Raw genomic sequence first — 22,878 nt, forward strand, 5'->3', positions numbered from 1 at the left:
TACAGTAATATGCTGTAAAGAACAATGTACAATTTGTTGTCGTTTTTATGAATTTGATGGGTAGTTTGCTGTAAAATTAAGTATTTTTATTTCGACAAAAACATGTTTGGAAAGTATGATAATATACTGTAATATTTTTTTGCAATATTGGATACTATTAAAGTTTAAAAGGAATGCAATTTCAAGCAGTACATATATTTTTTCTGTCAAAATGAAAAAAATCTATTATATTTAGTGAGAAAATATTAAGTACTTTGACACATCATTACCAGGTGTTTGCGGGCCAGATAAAAGGATGTTAGGGCCTTGATTTTGACACCATTGCTTTAGAGCAGGGGTCACCAACGCGGTGCCCGCGGGCACCAGGTAGCCCGTAAGGACCAGATGAGTAGCCCGCCGGCCTGTTCTAAAAATAGCTCAAATAGCAGCACTTACCAGTGAGCTGCCTCTATTTTTTAAATTTTATTTATTTACTAGCAAGCTGGTCTCGCTTTGCCCGACATTTTTAATTCTAAGAGAGACAAAACTCAAATAGAATTTGAAAATCCAAGAAAATATTTTAAAGACTTGGTCTTCACTTGTTTAAATAAATTCATACATTTTTTTACTTTGCTTCTTATAACTTTCAGAAAGGCAATTTTTGAAAAAAAATACAACCTTGAAAATGATTTTAGGATTTTTAAACACATATACCTTTTTACCTTTTAAATTCTTTCCTCTTCTTTCCTGACAATTTAAATCAATGTTCAAGTAAATGTATTTTTTTTATTGTAAAGAATAATAAATACATTTTGATTTAATTCTTCATTTTAGCTTCTGTTTTTTCGACGAAGAATATTTGTGAAATATTTCTTTAAACTTATTATGATTAAAATTCAAAAAAATTATTCTGGCAAATCTAGAAAATCTGTAGAATCAAATTTAAATCTTATTTCAAAGTCTTTTGAATTTCTTTTAAAATTTTTGTTCTGGAAAATCTAGAAGAAATAATGATTTGTCTTTGTTAGAAATATAGCTTCGTCCAATTTGTTATATATTCTAACAAAGTGTAGATTGGATTTTAACCTATTTAATCAAAATTCTAAAATGATCTTAATCAGGAAAAATTACTAATGATGTTCCATAAATTCTTTTTTTTAAGTTTTTCTCTTCTTTTTTTCGGTTGAATTTTGAATTTTAAAGAGTCGAAATTGAAGATAAACTGTTTCAAAATTTAATTTTCATTTTTTTCGTGTTTTCTCCTCTTTTAAACCGTTCAATTAAGTGTAAATATCATTAATTATTAACAATAACATAGAGTTAAAGGTAAATTGAGCAAATTTATTTAAGTGTGTATCAAACTGGTAGCCCTTCGCATTAAACAGTACCCAAGAAGTTCCTCTTGGTTTCAAAAAGGTTGGTGACCCCTGCTTTAGAGTAATATGACTTAAGTAAGAAGTAGCCATCCAAATTGAAACTTGAGTTCAAATAAGTATTTAGGGAGAAAATGACTTTAGTACTGAGTAACTTCTGATTTATTTAGTTGCTATTTTCAATGGTACTGCCTTTTCAACCATAGTTTGTGTAGGTGTGCATGTAAGAGAGACTGCTACCGCGTGTACTGAGCCTTGTCTCGTAAGACTGCAGGTCACATAAGGCCGTCCTTGTTTTTTTGTCGTCTATGGTTTCAGTTCAAAAGAAACTGTCAGAAGTGGGATTCGAACCCACGCCTCCAGGGGAGACTGCGACCTGAACGCAGCGCCTTAGACCGCTCGGCCATCCTGACCTATAAACAACTTCTCAAGACATTTACAGGCGGTGGGGGTTGGGCGCTGCTGCCTTTTATCAGTTGTCGAATGCTCTGGCATTACTCGCTTTGCAGCTGCTGCTCACAAATAGACGCCTGTTGAATAAAATATTGATTAAATGATAATGTTTGTTGGCAGCTAACAACGTACTTGCACTGCAATTCCCTTTTTTTGATCATCCTCTCAACTTGCTGACCCTAACCAGCCGTAGCAGTTTAAAAACGTAACGAACCTGACATCTGATCTTACGTAACCAACCAGACGCTGTGAGCCAGCCACGACCCGTTCTAAAAATACCTCCTGGGGTCAGCTGTACGCTCGCTCCCATGCTGGTATTCCTTACACCTGCAGATCAGGTCACATGCTGAACTAACAATGTTCACGCATGTTCTAAAAATACCGTCACGTATTGCTTTATAAACAAACTAATAACTTATCAAGTTGTTGACATACTGAAAGTTGGGTTGGGTTTACGTGCTGGAGGTTTTGTGTCTGTAGTAAGTACAGTCGGTTGAAATGGGGTTTAGAATGTGGAACCCCTCATTTATGTAATCGGCAGAAAGTTGACACGTTTACTCAAAACGGTGAGATACAGGGAGAGGTCATTTTCTTTGTTGTCCTCTGCTAAAGTACAAAACATGTTAGTTGACACAACACATTGCTATGTTCACACTGAAGGCTGGTTTCACAGGAATATTTGCTTTAGTACTTTTTATTTACCACACAAATAAAATGTTCATTCCTCGGTTAATGTGGATTAGATGTCTTGTTAGGTTCTGTTAATCTGTGTAATGTTGTCTTTGATATCCATTTGTCCCTGGTTGATCCTGTGTCTTTCAAGAAATTACATGTCAGGATTTATTTAGGCCAGAGATTGAAAAAAGCTGATGTCAGAAGTGGGATTCGAACCCACGCCTCCAGGGGAGACTGCGACCTGAACGCAGCGCCTTAGACCGCTCGGCCATCCTGACACACTCTATAAATTCTTCACGCCATCAGAATTAGCTGGCGGTGGAACACTGGTGGGTTGGGTGGTGCCTCTTATTGAGTTGCAGAGTAGCTGGTGCTTGTGAGTAGAGGTCACCAGTTGTGTTGTTGTTTTCAGACGTTTGTTTTTAGCCCATTTTAGGAGCAAATTAAAAGCAAAATCACACAATTATTTGTTAGCAACTAGCAGTGTACTCATAGGGTATCACAAAGGTAATGTCTGTCAGAGTTGGGATTTGAACGCAGCGCTTTAGAGGAGTGATTACATGATGTCTATATAATGCACACGCCTCCAGAGGAGACTGCAACCTGAACGCAGCGCCTTAGACCGCTCGGCCATCCTGACACCCGTTGTCATGTATTTGATAGAGGAGTGATTACATGAGGGCTGTATAACAAGGGACTTTGGTATTGCCTGACTTCTACTGTACCGTGTGGTATGGCATGGTATAAACAGGTCCACCCACATGGTGTATTAAAGTAGTGCTGGGGGTCAAAAAGGTTTTGTTGTAAGAAGTGGAATGCTTCATTTCGTAGAGTCCCAACAAGAACTGTTGGAAGACCTCTGCTTTTGTGAAGGTGTGTTTGTTTACCAAATACTAAAAGTCCCAATACCATCTGTGCTTGTGTTAGACGAGGGATTGTTGCAACAGAAACTATGTGCTGTCAGAAGTGGGATTTGAACCCACGCCTCCAGAGGAGACTGCGACCTGAACGCAGCGCCTTAGACCGCTCAGCCATCCTGACATCTGTTTGTTATGTATTTGATAGAGGAGTGATTACATGAGGGCTTTAAAACGAGGGACTTTGGTATTTCCTGACTTTGACTGTACCGTGTGCGGTATGGTATGAACAGGTCCACCCACGTGGGGTATTAAACTACTGCTGGGGGTCAAAAAGGTTTTGTTGTTAAAAGGGGGATGCCTCATTTCGTAGAGTCCCGACAAGAACTGTTGGAAGACCTCTGCTTTTGTGAAGGTGTGTTTGTTTACCACATACTAAAAGTCCCGATACCGTCTGTGCTTGTGTTAGACGAGGGATTGTTGCAACAGAAATGATGTGCTGTCAGAAGTGGGATCACGAGGAGTGATTACAATGATGTCTATATAACGCACACAAATTCAGTCAGGAGGGACTTTGGTATTTCCTGACTTCTACTGTACCGTGTGCGGTATGGTATGAACAGGTCCACCCACATGGGGTATTAAACTACTGCTGGGGGTCGTAAAGGTTTTGTTGTAAGAAGGGGAATGCCTCATTTCGTAGAGTCCAAACAAGAACTGTTGGAAGACCTCTGCTTTTGTGAAGGTGTGTTTGTTTACCACATACTTAGAGCCCCGATACCGTCGGGCTTGACGAGGGATTGTTGCAATAAAACTTGTGTGCTGTCAGAAGTGGGATTTGAACCCACGCCTCCAGAGGAGACTGCGACCTGAACGCAGCGCCTTAGACCGCTCGGCCATCCTGACATCCATTTGCAATGTATTTGATAGAGGAGTGATTACATGAGGACTGGTATTTCCTGACTTCTACTGTACCGTGTGCGGTATGGTATGAACAGGTCCACCCACCTGGGGTATTAAACTACTGCTGGGGGTGAAAAAGGTTTTGTTGTAAGAAGGGGAATGCATCATTTCGTAGAGTCCAAACCAGAACTGTTGGAAGACCTCTGCTTTTGTGAAGGTGTGTTTGTTTACCACATACTTAGAGCCCCGATACCGTCGGGCTTGACGAGGGATTGTTGCAATAAAACTTGTGTGCTGTCAGAAGTGGGATTTGAACCCACGCCTCCAGAGGAGACTGCGACCTGAACGCAGCGCCTTAGACCGCTCGGCCATCCTGACATCCGTTTGTAATGTATTTGATAGAGGAGTGATTACATGAGGGCTGTATAACAAAGCCCTTTTGTATTTCCTGACTTCTACTGTACCGTGTGCGGTATGGTATGACCAGGTCCACCCACCTGGGTTTTTAAAGTAGTGCAGAGAGTCAAAAAGGTTTTGTTGTAAGAAGGGGAATGCCTCATTTCGTAGAGTCCCAACAAGAACTGTTGGAAGACCTCTGCTTTTTTGAAGGTGTGTTTGTTTACCACATGCTTAGAGTCACGATACCGTCTGTGCTTGACGAGGGATTGTTGCAATAAAACTTGTGTGTTGTCAGAAGTGGAATTTGAACCCACGCCTCCAGAGGAGACTGCGACCTGAACGCAGCGCCTTAGACCGCTCGGCCATCCTGACATCCGTTTGCAATGTATTTGCTAGAGGAGTGATTACATGAGGACTGGTATTTCCTGACTTCTACTGTACCGTGTGTGGTATGGTATGAACAGGTCCACCCACCTGGGGTATTAAACTACTGCTGGGGGTCAAAAAGGTTTTGTTGTAAGAAGGGGAATGCATCATTTCGTAGAGTCCAAACCAGAACTGTTGGAAGACCTCTGCTTTTGTGAAGGTGCGTTTGTTTACCACATACTTAGAGTCCCCATACCGTCTGTGCTAGACGAGGGATTGTTGCAATAAAACTTGTTTGTTGTCAGAAGTGGGATTTGAACCCACGCCTCCGGAGGAGACTGCGACCTGAACGCAGCGCCTTAGACCGCTCGGCCATCCTGACATCCGTTTGTCATGTATTTGATAGAGGAGTGATTACATGAGGGCTGTAAAACCAAGGACTTTGGTATTTCCTGACTTCTACTGTACCGTGTGCGGTATGGTATGAACAGGTCCACCCACGTGGGGTTTTAAAGTAGTGCAGAGAGTCAAAAAGGTTTTGTTGTAAGAAGGGGAATGCATCATTTCGTAGAGTCCCAACAAGAACTGTTGGAAGACCTCTGCTTTTGTGAAGGTGTGTTTGTTTACCACATACTAAAAGTCCCGATACAGTCTGTGCTTGTGTTAGACGAGGGATTGTTGCAACAGAAAAGATGTGCTGTCAGAAGTGGGATTTGAACCCACGCCTCCAGAGGAGACTGCGACCTGAACGCAGCGCCTTAGACCGCTCGGCCATCCTGACATCCGTTTGTTATGTATTTGCTAGAGGAGTGATTACATGAGGGCTGGTATTTCCTGACTTCTACTGTACCATGTGCGGTATGGTATGAACAGGTCCACCCACGTGGGGTATTAAACTACTGCTGGGGGTCAAAAAGGTTTTGTTGTTAAAAGGGGAATGCCTCATTTCGTAGAGTCCCGACAAGAACTGTTGGAAGACCTCTGCTTTTGTGAAGGTGTGTTTGTTTACCACATACTTAGAGTCCCGATACCGTCTGTGCTTGACGAGGGATTGTTGCAATAAAACTTGTGTGTTGTCAGAAGTGGGATTTGAACCCACACCTCCAGAGGAGACTGCGACCTGAACGCAGCGCCTTAGACCGCTCGGCCATCCTGACATCCGTTTGTAACGTATTTGCTAGAGGAGTGATTACATGAGGGCTGTAAAACGAAGCCCTTTTGTATTTCCTGACTTCTACTGTACCGTGTGCGGTATGGTATGACCAGGTCCACCCACATGGGTTTTTAAAGTAGTGCATAGAGTCAAAAAGGTTTTGTTGTAAGAAGTGGAATGCCTCATTTCGTAGAGTCCCAACAAGAACTGTTGGAAGACCTCTGCTTTTATGAAGGTGTGTTTGTTTACCACATACTTAGAGTCCCGATACCGTCTGTGCTTGACGAGGGATTGTTGCAATAAAACTTGTGTGTTGTCAGAAGTGGGATTTGAACCCACGCCTCCAGAGGAGACTGCGACCTGAACGCAGCGCCTTAGACCGCTCGGCCATCCTGACATCCGTTTGTTATGTATTTGATAGAGGAGTGATTACATGAGGGCTGTATAACGAAGCCCTTTTGTATTTCCTGACTTCTACTGTACCGTGTGCGGTATGGTATGACCAGGTCCACCCACATGGGTTTTTAAAGTAGTGCATAGAGTCAAAAAGGTTTTGTTGTAAGAAGTGGAATGCCTCATTTCGTAGAGTCCCAACAAGAACTGTTGGAAGACCTCTGCTTTTATGAAGGTGTGTTTGTTTACCACATACTTAGAGTCCCGATACCGTCTGTGCTTGACGAGGGATTGTTGCAATAAAACTTGTGTGTTGTCAGAAGTGGGATTTGAACCCACGCCTCCAGAGGAGACTGCGACCTGAACGCAGCGCCTTAGACCGCTCGGCCATCCTGACATCCGTTTGCAATGTATTTGATAGAGGAGTGATTACATGAGGACTGGTATTTCCTGACTTTGACTGTACCGTGTGCGGTATGGTATGAACAGGTCCACCCACGTGGGGTATTAAACTACTGCTGGGGGTCGTAAAGGTTTTGTTGTAAGAAGGGGAATGCCTCATTTCGTAGAGTCCAAACAAGAACTGTTGGAAGACCTCTGCTTTTGTGAAGGTGTGTTTGTTTACCACATGCTTAGAGTCACGATACCGTCTGTGCTTGACGAGGGATTGTTGCAATAAAACTTGTGTGCTGTCAGAAGTGGGATTTGAACCCACGCCTCCAGAGGAGACTGCGACCTGAACGCAGCGCCTTAGACCGCTCGGCCATCCTGACATCCGTTTGCAATGTATTTGATAGAGGAGTGATTACATGAGGACTGGTATTTCCTGACTTCTACTGTACCGTGTGCGGTATGGTATGAACAGGTCCACCCACCTGGGGTATTAAACTACTGCTGGGGGTCAAAAAGGTTTTGTTGTAAGAAGGGGAATGCATCATTTCGTAGAGTCCAAACCAGAACTGTTGGAAGACCTCTGCTTTTGTGAAGGTGTGTTTGTTTACCACATACTTAGAGCCCCGATACCGTCGGGCTTGACGAGGGATTGTTGCAATAAAACTTGTGTGCTGTCAGAAGTGGGATTTGAACCCACGCCTCCAGAGGAGACTGCGACCTGAACGCAGCGCCTTAGACCGCTCGGCCATCCTGACATCCGTTTGTTATGTATTTGATAGAGGAGTGATTACATGAGGGCTGTATAACGAAGCCCTTTTGTATTTCCTGACTTCTACTGTACCGTGTGCGGTATGGTATGACCAGGTCCACCCACATGGGTTTTTAAAGTAGTGCATAGAGTCAAAAAGGTTTTGTTGTAAGAAGTGGAATGCCTCATTTTGTAGAGTCCCAACAAGAACTGTTGGAAGACCTCTGCTTTTATGAAGGTGTGTTTGTTTACCACATACTTAGAGTCCCGATACCGTCTGTGATGGACGAGGGATTGTTGCAATAAAACTTGTGTGTTGTCAGAAGTGGGATTTGAACCCACGCCTCCAGAGGAGACTGCGACCTGAACGCAGCGCCTTAGACCGCTCGGCCATCCTGACATCCGTTTGTTAAGTATTTGATAGAGGAGTGATTACATGAGGGCTGGTATTTCTTGACTTCTACTGTACCGTGTGCAGTATGGTAAGAACAGGTCCACCCACCTGGGGTATTAAACTAGTGCTGGGGGTCAAAAAGGTTTTGTTGTAAGAAGGGGAATGCATCATTTCGTAGAGTCCCAACAAGAACTGTTGGAAGACCTCTGCTTTTGTTAAGGTGTGTTTGTTTACCACATACTTAGAGTCCCCATACCGTCTGTGTTTGACGAGGGATTGTTGCAATAAAACTTGTGTGTTGTCAGAAGTGGGATTTGAACCCACGCCTCCAGAGGAGACTGCGACCTGAACGCAGCGCCTTAGGCCGCTCGCCCATCCTGACATCCGTTTGTTATGTATTTGCTAGAGGAGTGATTACATGAGGGCTGTAAAACGAGGGACTTTGGTATTTCCTGACTTCTACTGTACCGTGTGCGGTATGGTATGAACAGGTCCACCCACGTGGGGTATTAAACTACTGCTGGGGGTCGTAAAGGTTTTGTTGTAAGAAGGGGAATGCCTCATTTCGTACAGTCCAAACAAGAACTGTTGGAAGACCTCTGCTTTTGTGAAGGTGTGTTTGTTTACCACATACTTAGAGTCCCGATACCGTCTGTGCTTGACGAGGGATTGTTGCAATAAAACTTGTGTGTTGTCAGAAGTGGGATTTGAACCCACGCCTCCAGAGGAGACTGCGACCTGAACGCAGCGCCTTAGACCGCTCGGCCATCCTGACATCCGTTTGTTATGTATTTGCTAGAGGAGTGATTACATGAGGGCTGGTATTTCCTGACTTCTACTGTACCGTGTGTGGTATGGTATGAACAGGTCCACCCACATGGGGTATTAAACTACTGCTGGGGGTCAAAAAGGTTTTGTTGTAAGAAGGGGAATGCCTCATTTCGTAGAGTCCCAACAAGAACTGTTGGAAGACCTCTGCTTTTGTGAAGGTGTGTTTGTTTACCACATACTTAGAGTCACGATACCGTCTGTGCTTGACGAGGGATTGTTGCAATAAAACTTGTGTGTTGTCAGAAGTGGGATTTGAACCCACGCCTCCAGAGGAGACTGCGACCTGAACGCAGCGCCTTAGGAGTGATTACATGAGGACTGGTATTTCCTGACTTCTACTGTACCGTGTGCGGTATGGTATGAACGGGTCCACCCACATGGGGTATTAAACTACTGCTGGGGGTCAAAAAGGTTTTGTTGTAAGAAGGGGAATGCATAATTTCGTAGAGTCCAAACCAGAACTGTTGGAAGACCTCTGCTTTTGTGAAGGTGTGTTTGTTTACCACATACTAAAAGTTCCGATAGTGTCTGTGTTTGACGAGGGATTGTTGCAACAGAAATTATGTGCTGTCAGAAGTGGGATTTGAACCCACGCCTCCAGAGGAGACTGCGACCTGAACGCAGCGACTTAGACCGGCCATCCTGACATTCTCTTGTAACATATTTGATAGAGGAGTGATTACATGAGGGCTTTAAAACGAGGGACTTTGGTATTTCCTGACTTTGACTGTACCGTGTGCGGTATGGTATGAACAGGTCCACCCACGTGGGGTATTAAACTACTGCTGGGGGTCGTAAAGGTTTTGTTGTAAGAAGGGGAATGCTTCATTTCGTAGAGTCCAAACAAGAACTGTTGGAAGACCTCTGCTTTTGTGAAGGTGTGTTTGTTTACCACATACTTAGAGCCCCGATACCGTCGGGCTTGACGAGGGATTGTTGCAATAAAACTTGTGTGCTGTCAGAAGTGGGATTTGAACCCACGCCTCCAGAGGAGACTGCGACCTGAACGCAGCGCCTTAGACCGCTCGGCCATCCTGACATCCGTTTGTTATGTATTTGATAGAGGAGTGATTACATGAGGGCTGTATAACGAAGCCCTTTTGTATTTCCTGACTTCTACTGTACCGTGTGCGGTATGGTATGACCAGGTCCACCCACATGGGTTTTTAAAGTAGTGCATAGAGTCAAAAAGGTTTTGTTGTAAGAAGTGGAATGCCTCATTTCGTAGAGTCCCAACAAGAACTGTTGGAAGACCTCTGCTTTTATGAAGGTGTGTTTGTTTACCACATACTTAGAGTCCCGATACCGTCTGTGCTTGACGAGGGATTGTTGCAATAAAACTTGTGTGTTGTCAGAAGTGGGATTTGAACCCACGCCTCCAGAGGAGACTGCGACCTGAACGCAGCGCCTTAGACCGCTCGGCCATCCTGACATCCGTTTGCAATGTATTTGATAGAGGAGTGATTACATGAGGACTGGTATTTCCTGACTTTGACTGTACCGTGTGCGGTATGGTATGAACAGGTCCACCCACGTGGGGTATTAAACTACTGCTGGGGGTCGTAAAGGTTTTGTTGTAAGAAGGGGAATGCCTCATTTCGTAGAGTCCAAACAAGAACTGTTGGAAGACCTCTGCTTTTGTGAAGGTGTGTTTGTTTACCACATGCTTAGAGTCACGATACCGTCTGTGCTTGACGAGGGATTGTTGCAATAAAACTTGTGTGCTGTCAGAAGTGGGATTTGAACCCACGCCTCCAGAGGAGACTGCGACCTGAACGCAGCGCCTTAGACCGCTCGGCCATCCTGACATCCGTTTGCAATATATTTGATAGAGGAGTGATTACATGAGGACTGGTATTTCCTGACTTCTACTGTACCGTGTGCGGTATGGTATGAACAGGTCCACCCACCTGGGGTATTAAACTACTGCTGGGGGTCAAAAAGGTTTTGTTGTAAGAAGGGGAATGCATCATTTCGTAGAGTCCAAACCAGAACTGTTGGAAGACCTCTGCTTTTGTGAAGGTGTGTTTGTTTACCACATACTTAGAGCCCCGATACCGTCGGGCTTGACGAGGGATTGTTGCAATAAAACTTGTGTGCTGTCAGAAGTGGGATTTGAACCCACGCCTCCAGAGGAGACTGCGACCTGAACGCAGCGCCTTAGACCGCTCGGCCATCCTGACATCCGTTTGTTATGTATTTGATAGAGGAGTGATTACATGAGGGCTGTATAACGAAGCCCTTTTGTATTTCCTGACTTCTACTGTACCGTGTGCGGTATGGTATGACCAGGTCCACCCACATGGGTTTTTAAAGTAGTGCATAGAGTCAAAAAGGTTTTGTTGTAAGAAGTGGAATGCCTCATTTTGTAGAGTCCCAACAAGAACTGTTGGAAGACCTCTGCTTTTATGAAGGTGTGTTTGTTTACCACATACTTAGAGTCCCGATACCGTCTGTGCTTGACGAGGGATTGTTGCAATAAAACTTGTGTGTTGTCAGAAGTGGGATTTGAACCCACGCCTCCAGAGGAGACTGCGACCTGAACGCAGCGCCTTAGACCGCTCGGCCATCCTGACATCCGTTTGTAACGTATTTGATAGAGGAGTGATTACATGAGGGCTGTAAAACGAAGCCCTTTTGTATTTCCTGACTTCTACTGTACCGTGTGCGGTATGGTATGACCAGGTCCACCCACATGGGTTTTTAAAGTAGTGCAGAGAGTCAAAAAGGTTTTGTTGGAAGAACTGGAATGCCTCATTTCGTAGAGTCCCAACAAGAACTGTTGGAAGACCTCTGCTTTCATGAAGGTGTGTTTGTTTACCACATACTTAGAGTCCCGATACCGTCTGTGCTTGACGAGGGATTGTTGCAATAAAACTTGTGTGTTGTCAGAAGTGGGATTTGAACCCACGCCTCCAGAGGAGACTGCGACCTGAACGCAGCGCCTTAGACCGCTCGGCCATCCTGACATCCGTTTGCAATGTATTTGATAGAGGAGTGATTACATGAGGACTGGTATTTCCTGACTTTGACTGTACCGTGTGCGGTATGGTATGAACAGGTCCACCCACGTGGGGTGTTAAACTACTGCTGGGGGTCGTAAAGGTTTTGTTGTAAGAAGGGGAATGCCTCATTTCGTAGAGTCCAAACAAGAACTGTTGGAAGACCTCTGCTTTTGTGAAGGTGTGTTTGTTTACCACATGCTTAGAGTCACGATACCGTCTGTGCTTGACGAGGGATTGTTGCAATAAAACTTGTGTGCTGTCAGAAGTGGGATTTGAACCCACGCCTCCAGAGGAGACTGCGACCTGAACGCAGCGCCTTAGACCGCTCGGCCATCCTGACATCCGTTTGCAATATATTTGATAGAGGAGTGATTACATGAGGACTGGTATTTCCTGACTTCTACTGTACCGTGTGCGGTATGGTATGAACAGGTCCACCCACCTGGGGTATTAAACTACTGCTGGGGGTCAAAAAGGTTTTGTTGTAAGAAGGGGAATGCATCATTTCGTAGAGTCCAAACCAGAACTGTTGGAAGACCTCTGCTTTTGTGAAGGTGTGTTTGTTTACCACATACTTAGAGCCCCGATACCGTCGGGCTTGACGAGGGATTGTTGCAATAAAACTTGTGTGCTGTCAGAAGTGGGATTTGAACCCACGCCTCCAGAGGAGACTGCGACCTGAACGCAGCGCCTTAGACCGCTCGGCCATCCTGACATCCGTTTGTTATGTATTTGATAGAGGAGTGATTACATGAGGGCTGTATAACGAAGCCCTTTTGTATTTCCTGACTTCTACTGTACCGTGTGCGGTATGGTATGACCAGGTCCACCCACATGGGTTTTTAAAGTAGTGCATAGAGTCAAAAAGGTTTTGTTGTAAGAAGTGGAATGCCTCATTTTGTAGAGTCCCAACAAGAACTGTTGGAAGACCTCTGCTTTTATGAAGGTGTGTTTGTTTACCACATACTTAGAGTCCCGATACCGTCTGTGCTTGACGAGGGATTGTTGCAATAAAACTTGTGTGTTGTCAGAAGTGGGATTTGAACCCACGCCTCCAGAGGAGACTGCGACCTGAACGCAGCGCCTTAGACCGCTCGGCCATCCTGACATCCGTTTGTAACGTATTTGATAGAGGAGTGATTACATGAGGGCTGTAAAACGAAGCCCTTTTGTATTTCCTGACTTCTACTGTACCGTGTGCGGTATGGTATGACCAGGTCCACCCACATGGGTTTTTAAAGTAGTGCAGAGAGTCAAAAAGGTTTTGTTGGAAGAACTGGAATGCCTCATTTCGTAGAGTCCCAACAAGAACTGTTGGAAGACCTCTGCTTTCATGAAGGTGTGTTTGTTTACCACATACTTAGAGTCCCGATACCGTCTGTGCTTGACGAGGGATTGTTGCAATAAAACTTGTGTGTTGTCAGAAGTGGGATTTGAACCCACGCCTCCAGAGGAGACTGCGACCTGAACGCAGCGCCTTAGACCGCTCGGCCATCCTGACATCCGTTTGGTATGTATTTGATAGAGGAGTGATTACATGAGGGCTGTATAACGAAGCCCTTTTGTATTTCCTGACTTCTACTGTACCGTGTGCGGTATGGTATGACCAGGTCCACCCACATGGGTTTTTAAAGTAGTGCATAGAGTCAAAAAGGTTTTGTTGTAAGAAGTGGAATGCCTCATTTCGTAGAGTCCCAACAAGAACTGTTGGAAGACCTCTGCTTTTATGAAGGTGTGTTTGTTTACCACATGCTTAGAGTCACGATACCGTCTGTGCTTGACGAGGGATTGTTGCAATAAAACTTGTGTGTTGTCAGAAGTGGGATTTGAACCCACGCCTCCAGAGGAGACTGCGACCTGAACGCAGCGCATTAGACCGCTCGGCCATCCTGACATCCGTTTGCAATGTATTTGATAGAGGAGTGATTACATGAGGACTGGTATTTCCTGACTTTGACTGTACCGTGTGTGTGGGGTATTAAACTACTGCTGGGGGTCAAAAAGGTTTTGTTGTAAGAAGGGGAATGCATCATTTCGTAGAGTCCAAACCAGAACTGTTGGAAGACCTCTGCTTTTGTGAAGGTGTGTTTGTTTACCACATACTTAGAGCCCCGATACCGTCGGGCTTGACGAGGGATTGTTGCAATAAAACTTGTGTGCTGTCAGAAGTGGGATTTGAACCCACGCCTCCAGAGGAGACTGCGACCTGAACGCAGCGCCTTAGACCGCTCGGCCATCCTGACATCCGTTTGTTATGTATTTGATAGGGGAGTGATTACATGAGGGCTGTATAACGAAGCCCTTTTGTATTTCCTGACTTCTACTGTACCGTGTGCGGTATGGTATGACCAGGTCCACCCACATGGGTTTTTAAAGTAGTGCATAGAGTCAAAAAGGTTTTGTTGTAAGAAGTGGAATGCCTCATTTTGTAGAGTCCCAACAAGAACTGTTGGAAGACCTCTGCTTTTATGAAGGTGTGTTTGTTTACCACATACTTAGAGTCCCGATACCGTCTGTGCTTGACGAGGGATTGTTGCAATAAAACTTGTGTGTTGTCAGAAGTGGGATTTGAACCCACGCCTCCAGAGGAGACTGCGACCTGAACGCAGCGCCTTAGACCGCTCGGCCATCCTGACATCCGTTTGTTATGTATTTGATAGAGGAGTGATTACATGAGGGCTGTATAACGAAGCCCTTTTGTATTTCCTGACTTCTACTGTACCGTGTGCGGTATGGTATGACCAGGTCCACCCACATGGGTTTTTAAAGTAGTGCATAGAGTCAAAAAGGTTTTGTTGTAAGAAGTGGAATGCCTCATTTCGTAGAGTCCCAACAAGAACTGTTGGAAGACCTCTGCTTTTATGAAGGTGTGTTTGTTTACCACATGCTTAGAGTCCCGATACCGTCTGTGCTTGACGAGGGATTGTTGCAATAAAACTTGTGTGTTGTCAGAAGTGGGATTTGAACCCACGCCTCCAGAGGAGACTGCGACCTGAACGCAGCGCCTTAGACCGCTCGGCCATCCTGACATCCGTTTGCAATGTATTTGATAGAGGAGTGATTACATGAGGACTGGTATTTCCTGACTTTGACTGTACCGTGTGCGGTATGGTATGAACAGGTCCACCCACGTGGGGTATTGAACTACTGCTGGGGGTCGTAAAGGTTTTGTTGTAAGAAGGGGAATGCCTCATTTCGTACAGTCCAAACAAGAACTGTTGGAAGACCTCTGCTTTTGTGAAGGTGTGTTTGTTTACCACATACTTAGAGTCCCGATACCGTCTGTGCTTGACGAGGGATTGTTGCAATAAAACTTGTGTGTTGTCAGAAGTGGGATTTGAACCCACGCCTCCAGAGGAGACTGCGACCTGAACGCAGCGCCTTAGACCGCTCGGCCATCCTGACATCCGTTTGTTATGTATTTGCTAGAGGAGTGATTACATGAGGGCTGGTATTTCCTGACTTCTACTGTACCGTGTGTGGTATGGTATGAACAGGTCCACCCACATGGGGTATTAAACTACTGCTGGGGGTCAAAAAGGTTTTGTTGTAAGAAGGGGAATGCCTCATTTCGTAGAGTCCCAACAAGAACTGTTGGAAGACCTCTGCTTTTGTGAAGGTGTGTTTGTTTACCACATACTTAGAGTCACGATACCGTCTGTGCTTGACGAGGGATTGTTGCAATAAAACTTGTGTGTTGTCAGAAGTGGGATTTGAACCCGCGCCTCCAGAGGAGACTGCGACCTGAACGCAGCGCCTTAGGAGTGATTACATGAGGACTGGTATTTCCTGACTTCTACTGTACCGTGTGCGGTATGGTATGAACGGGTCCACCCACATGGGGTATTAAACTACTGCTGGGGGTCAAAAAGGTTTTGTTGTAAGAAGGGGAATGCATAATTTCGTAGAGTCCAAACCAGAACTGTTGGAAGACCTCTGCTTTTGTGAAGGTGTGTTTGTTTACCACATACTAAAAGTTCCGATAGTGTCTGTGTTTGACGAGGGATTGTTGCAACAGAAATTATGTGCTGTCAGAAGTGGGATTTGAACCCACGCCTCCAGAGGAGACTGCGACCTGAACGCAGCGACTTAGACCGGCCATCCTGACATTCTCTTGTAACATATTTGATAGAGGAGTGATTACATGAGGGCTTTAAAACGAGGGACTTTGGTATTTCCTGACTTTGACTGTACCGTGTGCGGTATGGTATGAACAGGTCCACCCACGTGGGGTATTAAACTACTGCTGGGGGTCGTAAAGGTTTTGTTGTAAGAAGGGGAATGCTTCATTTCGTAGAGTCCAAACAAGAACTGTTGGAAGACCTCTGCTTTTGTGAAGGTGTGTTTGTTTACCACATACTTAGAGCCCCGATACCGTCGGGCTTGACGAGGGATTGTTGCAATAAAACTTGTGTGCTGTCAGAAGTGGGATTTGAACCCACGCCTCCAGAGGAGACTGCGACCTGAACGCAGCGCCTTAGACCGCTCGGCCATCCTGACATCCGTTTGTTATGTATTTGATAGAGGAGTGATTACATGAGGGCTGTATAACGAAGCCCTTTTGTATTTCCTGACTTCTACTGTACCGTGTGCGGTATGGTATGACCAGGTCCACCCACATGGGTTTTTAAAGTAGTGCATAGAGTCAAAAAGGTTTTGTTGTAAGAAGTGGAATGCCTCATTTCGTAGAGTCCCAACAAGAACTGTTGGAAGACCTCTGCTTTTATGAAGGTGTGTTTGTTTACCACATACTTAGAGTCCCGATACCGTCTGTGCTTGACGAGGGATTGTTGCAATAAAACTTGTGTGTTGTCAGAAGTGGGATTTGAACCCACGCCTCCAGAGGAGACTGCGACCTGAACGCAGCGCCTTAGACCGCTCGGCCATCCTGACATCCGTTTGCAATGTATTTGATAGAGGAGTGATTACATGAGGACTGGTATTTCCTGACTTTGACTGTACCGTGTGCGGTATGGTATGAACAGGTCCACCCACGTGGGGTATTAAACTACTGCTGGGGGTCGTAAAGGTTTTGTTGTAAGAAGGGGAATGCCTCATTTCGTAGAGTCCAAACAAGAACTGTTGGAAGACCTCTGCTTTTGTGAAGGTGTGTTTGTTTACCACATGCTTAGAGTCACGATACCGTCTGTGCTTGACGAGGGATTGTTGCAATAAAACTTGTGTGCTGTCAGAAGTGGGATTTGAACCCACGCCTCCAGAGGAGACTGCGACCTGAACGCAGCGCCTTAGACCGCTCGGCCATCCTGACATCCGTTTGCAATGTATTTGATAGAGGAGTGATTACATGAGGACTGGTATTTCCTGACTTCTACTGTACCGTGTGCGGTATGGTATGAACAGGTCCACCCACCTGGGGTATTAAACTACTGCTGGGGGTCAAAAAGGTTTTGTTGTAAGAAGGGGAATGCATCATTTCGTAGAGTCCAAACCAGAACTGTTGGAAGACCTCTGCTTTTGTGAAGGTGTGTTTGTTTACCACATACTTAGAGCCCCGATACCGTCGGGCTTGACGAGGGATTGTTGCAATAAAACTTGTGTGCTGTCAGAAGTGGGATTTGAACCCACGCCTCCAGAGGAGACTGCGACCTGAACGCAGCGCCTTAGACCGCTCGGCCATCCTGACATCCGTTTGTTATGTATTTGATAGAGGAGTGATTACATGAGGGCTGTATAACGAAGCCCTTTTGTATTTCCTGACTTCTACTGTACCGTGTGCGGTATGGTATGACCAGGTCCACCCACATGGGTTTTTAAAGTAGTGCAGAGAGTCAAAAAGGTTTTGTTGTAAGAAGTGGAATGCCTCATTTTGTAGAGTCCCAACAAGAACTGTTGGAAGACCTCTGCTTTTATGAAGGTGTGTTTGTTTACCACATACTTAGAGTCCCGATACCGTCTGTGCTTGACGAGGGATTGTTGCAATAAAACTTGTGTGTTGTCAGAAGTGGGATTTGAACCCACGCCTCCAGAGGAGACTGCGACCTGAACGCAGCGCCTTAGACCGCTCGGCCATCCTGACATCCGTTTGTAACGTATTTGATAGAGGAGTGATTACATGAGGGCTGTAAAACGAAGCCCTTTTGTATTTCCTGACTTCTACTGTACCGTGTGCGGTATGGTATGACCAGGTCCACCCACATGGGTTTTTAAAGTAGTGAAGAGAGTCAAAAAGGTTTTGTTGGAAGAACTGGAATGCCTCATTTCGTAGAGTCCCAACAAGAACTGTTGGAAGACCTCTGCTTTCATGAAGGTGTGTTTGTTTACCACATACTTAGAGTCCCGATACCGTCTGTGCTTGACGAGGGATTGTTGCAATAAAACTTGTGTGTTGTCAGAAGTGGGATTTGAACCCACGCCTCCAGAGGAGACTGCGACCTAAACGCAGCGCCTTAGACCGCTCGGCCATCCTGACATCCCGCCTACGTGTATTTGATAGAGGAGTGATTATATGATGAAGGCTATGAATAAAGAAAGAACTCTTAAAACTAAATGCATTCCTTACAGTACATTCTTAGAGACAATAGGTCATGAAAAAAAACATTCCCAACAGTTTTGTTTGAATTCCTGCGCTTGTTTTGCAGTCGGCACGACGTGGGAGCACCTGGGCTTCGCCCTGGCCCTGAAGGTGCCCATCTTCATCGTCATCAGCAAAGTGGACCTGTGCGCGCGGTGCATCGTGGAGCGCACCGTGCGTCAGCTGGAGCGCGTTCTGAAGCAGCCGGGCTGCAACAAGGTGCCCATGTTGATCGCCAACACGGACGACGCCGTGGCGGCAGCGCAGCAGTTTGCCCAGTCGCCCAAGTATGGAAAAGCCGCCGCAAAAAATGTCACACCCGAAGCGAGGGCTTTTTGTTGATCGCCGCTCTCCCCCCCCCCCCCCCCCCCGGCAGTATCACGCCCGTCTTCACCGTGTCCAGCGTGTCCGGAGAGAACCTGGACCTCCTCAAGGTCTTCTTCAACATCATCCCTCCTCTCAGCAACAGCAAGGAGCAGGAGGAGCTCATGCAGCAGCTGACCGAGTTTCAGGTGAGACAAGGTGAGTTGGAATGCCACTGAAGACGTTTGATTGACAGACGATCCGTTGCAGGTGGATGAGATCTACACCGTGCCAGAAGTGGGGACAGTGGTGGGAGGTACTTTGTACAGGTTAGTATTACCGTATTTTTTTGGAGTATAAGTCGCACCGGCCGAAAATGCATAACAAAGAAGGAAAAAAACATATATAAGTCGCACTGGAGTATAAATCACATTTTTTGGGGAAATGTATTTGATAAAAGCCAACACCAAGAATAGACATTTGAAAGGCAATTTAAAATGTCTAAAGAATAGTGAACAACAGGCTGAATAAGTGTACGTTATATGAGGCATAAATAACCAACTGGTATGTTAACGTAACATATTATGGTAAGAGTCATTCAAATAACTATAACATATAGAACATGCTATACGTTTACCAAACAATCTGTCACTCCTAATTGCTAACTCCCATGAAATCTTATACGTCTAGTCTCTTACGTGAATGAGCTAAATAATATTATTTGATATTTTACGGTAACGTGTTAATCATTTCACACATAAGTCGCTCCTGAGTATAAGTCGCACTACGAAAAAAACTGCGACTTATAGTCCGAAAAATATGGTACTTTGTTTTAGCGATCAAGACTATTTCAGTTGTTTTTATCCTTCTTTGTGGGGACATTGTTGATTGTCATGTCATGTTCGGATGTACGTCGTCTTTGCTCCACAGTAAGTCTTTGCTGTCGTCCAGCATTCTGTTTGTGTTTACTTTGTTGCCAGTTCAGTCTTAGTTTCGCTCTGCATAGCCTTCACTAAGCTTCAATGCCTTTTCTTAAGGGCACTCACCTTTTGTTCTTATTTTTGGTTTAACCATTACATACCGCATTTTTCGGAGTATAAATCGCTCGGTAACGTGTTAATAATTTCACACATAAGTCGCTCCTGAGTATAAGTCGCACCCCCGGCCAAACCATGAAAAAAAACTGCGATTTATAGTCCGAAAAATACGGTGACCCTTGTGTAATGTTCATATTGTTGTTACTCAGCCAGCGTTTGTGGGTCTGATGGACTCGTTGCATTCTGTGGCTTTTAACGTCTCACAATCAAACACTTTTATGTTAAAATACTGAACAGATGTTTGCCTTATCCCAATAAAACATCTGTTCAGTACCGTATTTTCCGCACTATAAGGCGCATCTAAAAAAAATTTTTTTTTTTTTTTTTAAATACAACCCCCCGCCCCCCTCCCCCCAACCGGACCGTGGGACAAATTTTCAAGCGTTGACCGGTCCGCAGCTACAAAAAGGTTGGGGACCACTAATCTAATGGATGCATAGGTGCCCCTTATAATCCGGTGCGCCTTATATATGAACACAGTTTTGAAATATGCCATTCATTGAAGGTGCGCCTTATAATCCGGTGCGCCTTATATATGAACACAGTTTTGAAATATGCCATTCATTGAAGGTGCGCCTTATAATCCGGTGCGCTTTATAGTGCGGAAAATACGGTATTTTAACATAATAAAAAAAAGTGAGTAAAAAAAGTGTTCAAATGACATTTTATAGCAGGCCGGCAAACGAAAAGTGTTTTTTTCTCCGCAGTGGAATTTGCCGTGAGGGAGACCATCTCGTCGTCGGGCCCACAGACTCGGGCCACTTCCACAAGCTGACCGTCGGGAGCATCCAGAGAAACCGCTCCGCTTGCAGGGTGCTGCGAGCCGGCCAGGCTGCCACGTTAGCGCTCGGCGAATTCGACCGGACGTTGCTAAGAAAGGTTCCGACTTCGGTTCACGTCTTATTTTTACGCGTGCCGACGCAGTGCGGCTCATGACGTCTTCCTGCAGGGGATGGTGATGGTGAGTCCGGAGATGGATCCCACCATCTGCTGGGTATTCGAAGCAGAGATAGTGCTGCTCTTCCACTCCAAGACCTTCCACAAGGGCTTCCAGGTGACCGTACACACCGGCAACGTGCGACAGACAGCGACCGTGGAAGCCATCTATGGCAAGGTGAGCGTTCAACCAGTTGTTATTAGGGATGTACAGTAACGCTGTCAGATCTCACGATACAATATTTTCACGGTATTAAGTCCACAGTATGCTATTATCACGGTATTAAGGCCACAGTACGATATTATCACGGTATTAAGTCCACGGTACAATATTGTCACGGTTTTAAGTCCACGGTATGATATTATCACGGTATTAAGTCCACAGTACGATATTATCACGGTATTAAGGCCACAGAACGATATTATCACGGTATTAAGTCCACGGTACAATATTGTCACGGTTTTAAGTCCACGGTATGATATTATCACGGTATTAAGTCCACAGTACAATATTATCACGGTATTAAAGCCACAGTACGATATTATCACGGTATTAAGGCCACGGTACGATATTATCACGGTATTAAGTCCACGGTACAATATTGTCACGGTTTTAAGTCCACGGTATGATATTATCACGGTATTAAAGTCCATAGTAGGATATTATCGCAGTATTAAGTCCACGGTACCATATTATCACAGTATTAAGTCCACGGTACGATATTATCACGGTATTAAGTCAACGCTACGCTATTACCACGGTATTAAGTTCACGGTACGATATGTTCACGTATTAAGGCCACGATGCGATATTATTGTGGTATTAAGTCTACGGTACGATATTATCACCGTATTAAGGCCAGGGTACGATATTATCACAGTATTAAGGCCAGGGTACAATATTATCACGGTATTAAGTCCACGGTACGATATTATCACAGTAATAAGTCCACGGTGCGATATTATCACGGTATTAAGTCCAGGGTATGATGTTATAACAGTATTAAAGTCCACTGTACAATATTATCACGGTATTAAATCAACGCTACGCTATTATCGCGGTATTAAGTTCACGGTACGATATCACGGTATTAAGGCCACGGTACGATATTATCACTGTATTAAGTCCACGGTATGATGTTGTCACGGCATTAAGTCCACGGTACAATATTACCACGATATTAAGTCCACAATACAATATTATCATGGTATTAAGTCTACAGTACGATATTATCACGGTATTAAGTCCATGGTACGATATTATCACGATATTAAGCCCACAGTACGATATTATCACTGTATTAAGTCCACGGTATGATGTTGTCACGGTATTAAGTCCACGGTACGATATTACCACGATATTAAGTCCACGGTACAATATTATCATGGTATTAAGTCTACAGTACGATATTATCACGGTATTAAGTCCACGGTGGATATTATTACGGTATTAAGTCCATGGTACGATATTATCACGATATTAAACCCACAGTACGATGTTATCACGGTATTAAAGTCCACGGTACGACATTATCACGGTATTAAGCCCAGGGTACGATGTTATCCCGGTATTAAGTCCATGGTACGATATTATCACTGTATTAAAGCCAGGGTACGATATTATCACAGTATTAAGGCCACAGTACGATGTTATCAGGGAATGAAGTCCACGGTACGATATTATTTTTATCGTGTTCTGTTTGTGTTGTGTTGTGTTTGCTCGGTTATCGTATTATCTTTTAACCTGCCCATTGTACAGCACTTTGGCTACCCCATGTGGTAAATTTTAAATGTGCTTTATAAATAAAGTTGATTTGATTTGATTTGATTTGATTTGATTTGATTTATCACAGTATGATATTATCACGGTAGTAAGTCCACGGTACGATATTATCACGGTAGTAAGTCCACGGTACGATATTATCACGGTATTAAGTCCACGGTACGATATTATCAGGGTATTAAAGTCCACGGTACGATATTATCACGGTATTAAGTCCACGGTACGATATTATCACAGTACGATATTGTCACTGTATTAAGTCCATGTAAGTCCACGGTACGATATTATCACGGTATTAAGTCCAC

General features: G+C 44.6%; 1 protein-coding gene and 32 non-coding genes across 33 annotated transcripts in view; 1 reads left to right on the forward strand and 32 right to left on the reverse strand.

Annotated features, from left to right (window-relative positions):
* The window catches only part of LOC133656758 (GTP-binding protein 2-like), a 36,410-nt gene that overhangs the window by 12,151 nt on the left and 1,381 nt on the right, over window positions 1-22,878 (forward strand). The window contains exons 7-11 of the mRNA XM_062057597.1: window positions 18,522-18,741; window positions 18,831-18,966; window positions 19,028-19,086; window positions 20,562-20,733; window positions 20,804-20,968. Of these exons, the coding sequence (XP_061913581.1) occupies window positions 18,522-18,741; window positions 18,831-18,966; window positions 19,028-19,086; window positions 20,562-20,733; window positions 20,804-20,968 (752 nt within the window). The remainder of the gene's footprint in view (window positions 1-18,521; window positions 18,742-18,830; window positions 18,967-19,027; window positions 19,087-20,561; window positions 20,734-20,803; window positions 20,969-22,878) is intronic.
* trnal-cag (transfer RNA leucine (anticodon CAG)) lies at window positions 1,683-1,765 on the reverse strand. Its single transcript has one exon. It is a non-coding gene; the product is annotated as a tRNA-Leu (tRNA).
* trnal-cag (transfer RNA leucine (anticodon CAG)) lies at window positions 2,676-2,758 on the reverse strand. The gene has a single exon. It is a non-coding gene; the product is annotated as a tRNA-Leu (tRNA).
* On the reverse strand, window positions 4,161-4,243 carry trnal-cag (transfer RNA leucine (anticodon CAG)). The gene has a single exon. It is a non-coding gene; the product is annotated as a tRNA-Leu (tRNA).
* On the reverse strand, window positions 4,536-4,618 carry trnal-cag (transfer RNA leucine (anticodon CAG)). The gene has a single exon. It is a non-coding gene; the product is annotated as a tRNA-Leu (tRNA).
* Window positions 5,305-5,387, reverse strand: trnal-cag (transfer RNA leucine (anticodon CAG)). Its single transcript has one exon. It is a non-coding gene; the product is annotated as a tRNA-Leu (tRNA).
* trnal-cag (transfer RNA leucine (anticodon CAG)) lies at window positions 5,704-5,786 on the reverse strand. Its single transcript has one exon. It is a non-coding gene; the product is annotated as a tRNA-Leu (tRNA).
* Window positions 6,473-6,555, reverse strand: trnal-cag (transfer RNA leucine (anticodon CAG)). Its single transcript has one exon. It is a non-coding gene; the product is annotated as a tRNA-Leu (tRNA).
* On the reverse strand, window positions 6,866-6,948 carry trnal-cag (transfer RNA leucine (anticodon CAG)). The gene has a single exon. It is a non-coding gene; the product is annotated as a tRNA-Leu (tRNA).
* Window positions 7,242-7,324, reverse strand: trnal-cag (transfer RNA leucine (anticodon CAG)). The gene has a single exon. It is a non-coding gene; the product is annotated as a tRNA-Leu (tRNA).
* trnal-cag (transfer RNA leucine (anticodon CAG)) lies at window positions 7,617-7,699 on the reverse strand. Its single transcript has one exon. It is a non-coding gene; the product is annotated as a tRNA-Leu (tRNA).
* trnal-cag (transfer RNA leucine (anticodon CAG)) lies at window positions 8,010-8,092 on the reverse strand. The gene has a single exon. It is a non-coding gene; the product is annotated as a tRNA-Leu (tRNA).
* On the reverse strand, window positions 8,779-8,861 carry trnal-cag (transfer RNA leucine (anticodon CAG)). The gene has a single exon. It is a non-coding gene; the product is annotated as a tRNA-Leu (tRNA).
* trnal-cag (transfer RNA leucine (anticodon CAG)) lies at window positions 9,874-9,956 on the reverse strand. Its single transcript has one exon. It is a non-coding gene; the product is annotated as a tRNA-Leu (tRNA).
* On the reverse strand, window positions 10,267-10,349 carry trnal-cag (transfer RNA leucine (anticodon CAG)). Its single transcript has one exon. It is a non-coding gene; the product is annotated as a tRNA-Leu (tRNA).
* trnal-cag (transfer RNA leucine (anticodon CAG)) lies at window positions 10,643-10,725 on the reverse strand. The gene has a single exon. It is a non-coding gene; the product is annotated as a tRNA-Leu (tRNA).
* trnal-cag (transfer RNA leucine (anticodon CAG)) lies at window positions 11,018-11,100 on the reverse strand. The gene has a single exon. It is a non-coding gene; the product is annotated as a tRNA-Leu (tRNA).
* On the reverse strand, window positions 11,411-11,493 carry trnal-cag (transfer RNA leucine (anticodon CAG)). The gene has a single exon. It is a non-coding gene; the product is annotated as a tRNA-Leu (tRNA).
* Window positions 11,804-11,886, reverse strand: trnal-cag (transfer RNA leucine (anticodon CAG)). Its single transcript has one exon. It is a non-coding gene; the product is annotated as a tRNA-Leu (tRNA).
* On the reverse strand, window positions 12,180-12,262 carry trnal-cag (transfer RNA leucine (anticodon CAG)). Its single transcript has one exon. It is a non-coding gene; the product is annotated as a tRNA-Leu (tRNA).
* Window positions 12,555-12,637, reverse strand: trnal-cag (transfer RNA leucine (anticodon CAG)). Its single transcript has one exon. It is a non-coding gene; the product is annotated as a tRNA-Leu (tRNA).
* trnal-cag (transfer RNA leucine (anticodon CAG)) lies at window positions 12,948-13,030 on the reverse strand. The gene has a single exon. It is a non-coding gene; the product is annotated as a tRNA-Leu (tRNA).
* On the reverse strand, window positions 13,341-13,423 carry trnal-cag (transfer RNA leucine (anticodon CAG)). Its single transcript has one exon. It is a non-coding gene; the product is annotated as a tRNA-Leu (tRNA).
* On the reverse strand, window positions 14,083-14,165 carry trnal-cag (transfer RNA leucine (anticodon CAG)). The gene has a single exon. It is a non-coding gene; the product is annotated as a tRNA-Leu (tRNA).
* On the reverse strand, window positions 14,476-14,558 carry trnal-cag (transfer RNA leucine (anticodon CAG)). Its single transcript has one exon. It is a non-coding gene; the product is annotated as a tRNA-Leu (tRNA).
* Window positions 14,869-14,951, reverse strand: trnal-cag (transfer RNA leucine (anticodon CAG)). Its single transcript has one exon. It is a non-coding gene; the product is annotated as a tRNA-Leu (tRNA).
* trnal-cag (transfer RNA leucine (anticodon CAG)) lies at window positions 15,245-15,327 on the reverse strand. The gene has a single exon. It is a non-coding gene; the product is annotated as a tRNA-Leu (tRNA).
* Window positions 16,340-16,422, reverse strand: trnal-cag (transfer RNA leucine (anticodon CAG)). The gene has a single exon. It is a non-coding gene; the product is annotated as a tRNA-Leu (tRNA).
* Window positions 16,733-16,815, reverse strand: trnal-cag (transfer RNA leucine (anticodon CAG)). The gene has a single exon. It is a non-coding gene; the product is annotated as a tRNA-Leu (tRNA).
* Window positions 17,109-17,191, reverse strand: trnal-cag (transfer RNA leucine (anticodon CAG)). The gene has a single exon. It is a non-coding gene; the product is annotated as a tRNA-Leu (tRNA).
* On the reverse strand, window positions 17,484-17,566 carry trnal-cag (transfer RNA leucine (anticodon CAG)). The gene has a single exon. It is a non-coding gene; the product is annotated as a tRNA-Leu (tRNA).
* trnal-cag (transfer RNA leucine (anticodon CAG)) lies at window positions 17,877-17,959 on the reverse strand. The gene has a single exon. It is a non-coding gene; the product is annotated as a tRNA-Leu (tRNA).
* On the reverse strand, window positions 18,270-18,352 carry trnal-uag (transfer RNA leucine (anticodon UAG)). The gene has a single exon. It is a non-coding gene; the product is annotated as a tRNA-Leu (tRNA).

Source organism: Entelurus aequoreus, linkage group LG09, assembly GCF_033978785.1.
Source record: "Entelurus aequoreus isolate RoL-2023_Sb linkage group LG09, RoL_Eaeq_v1.1, whole genome shotgun sequence".
In the NCBI taxonomy this organism is placed as follows: Eukaryota; Metazoa; Chordata; class Actinopteri; order Syngnathiformes; family Syngnathidae; genus Entelurus; species Entelurus aequoreus.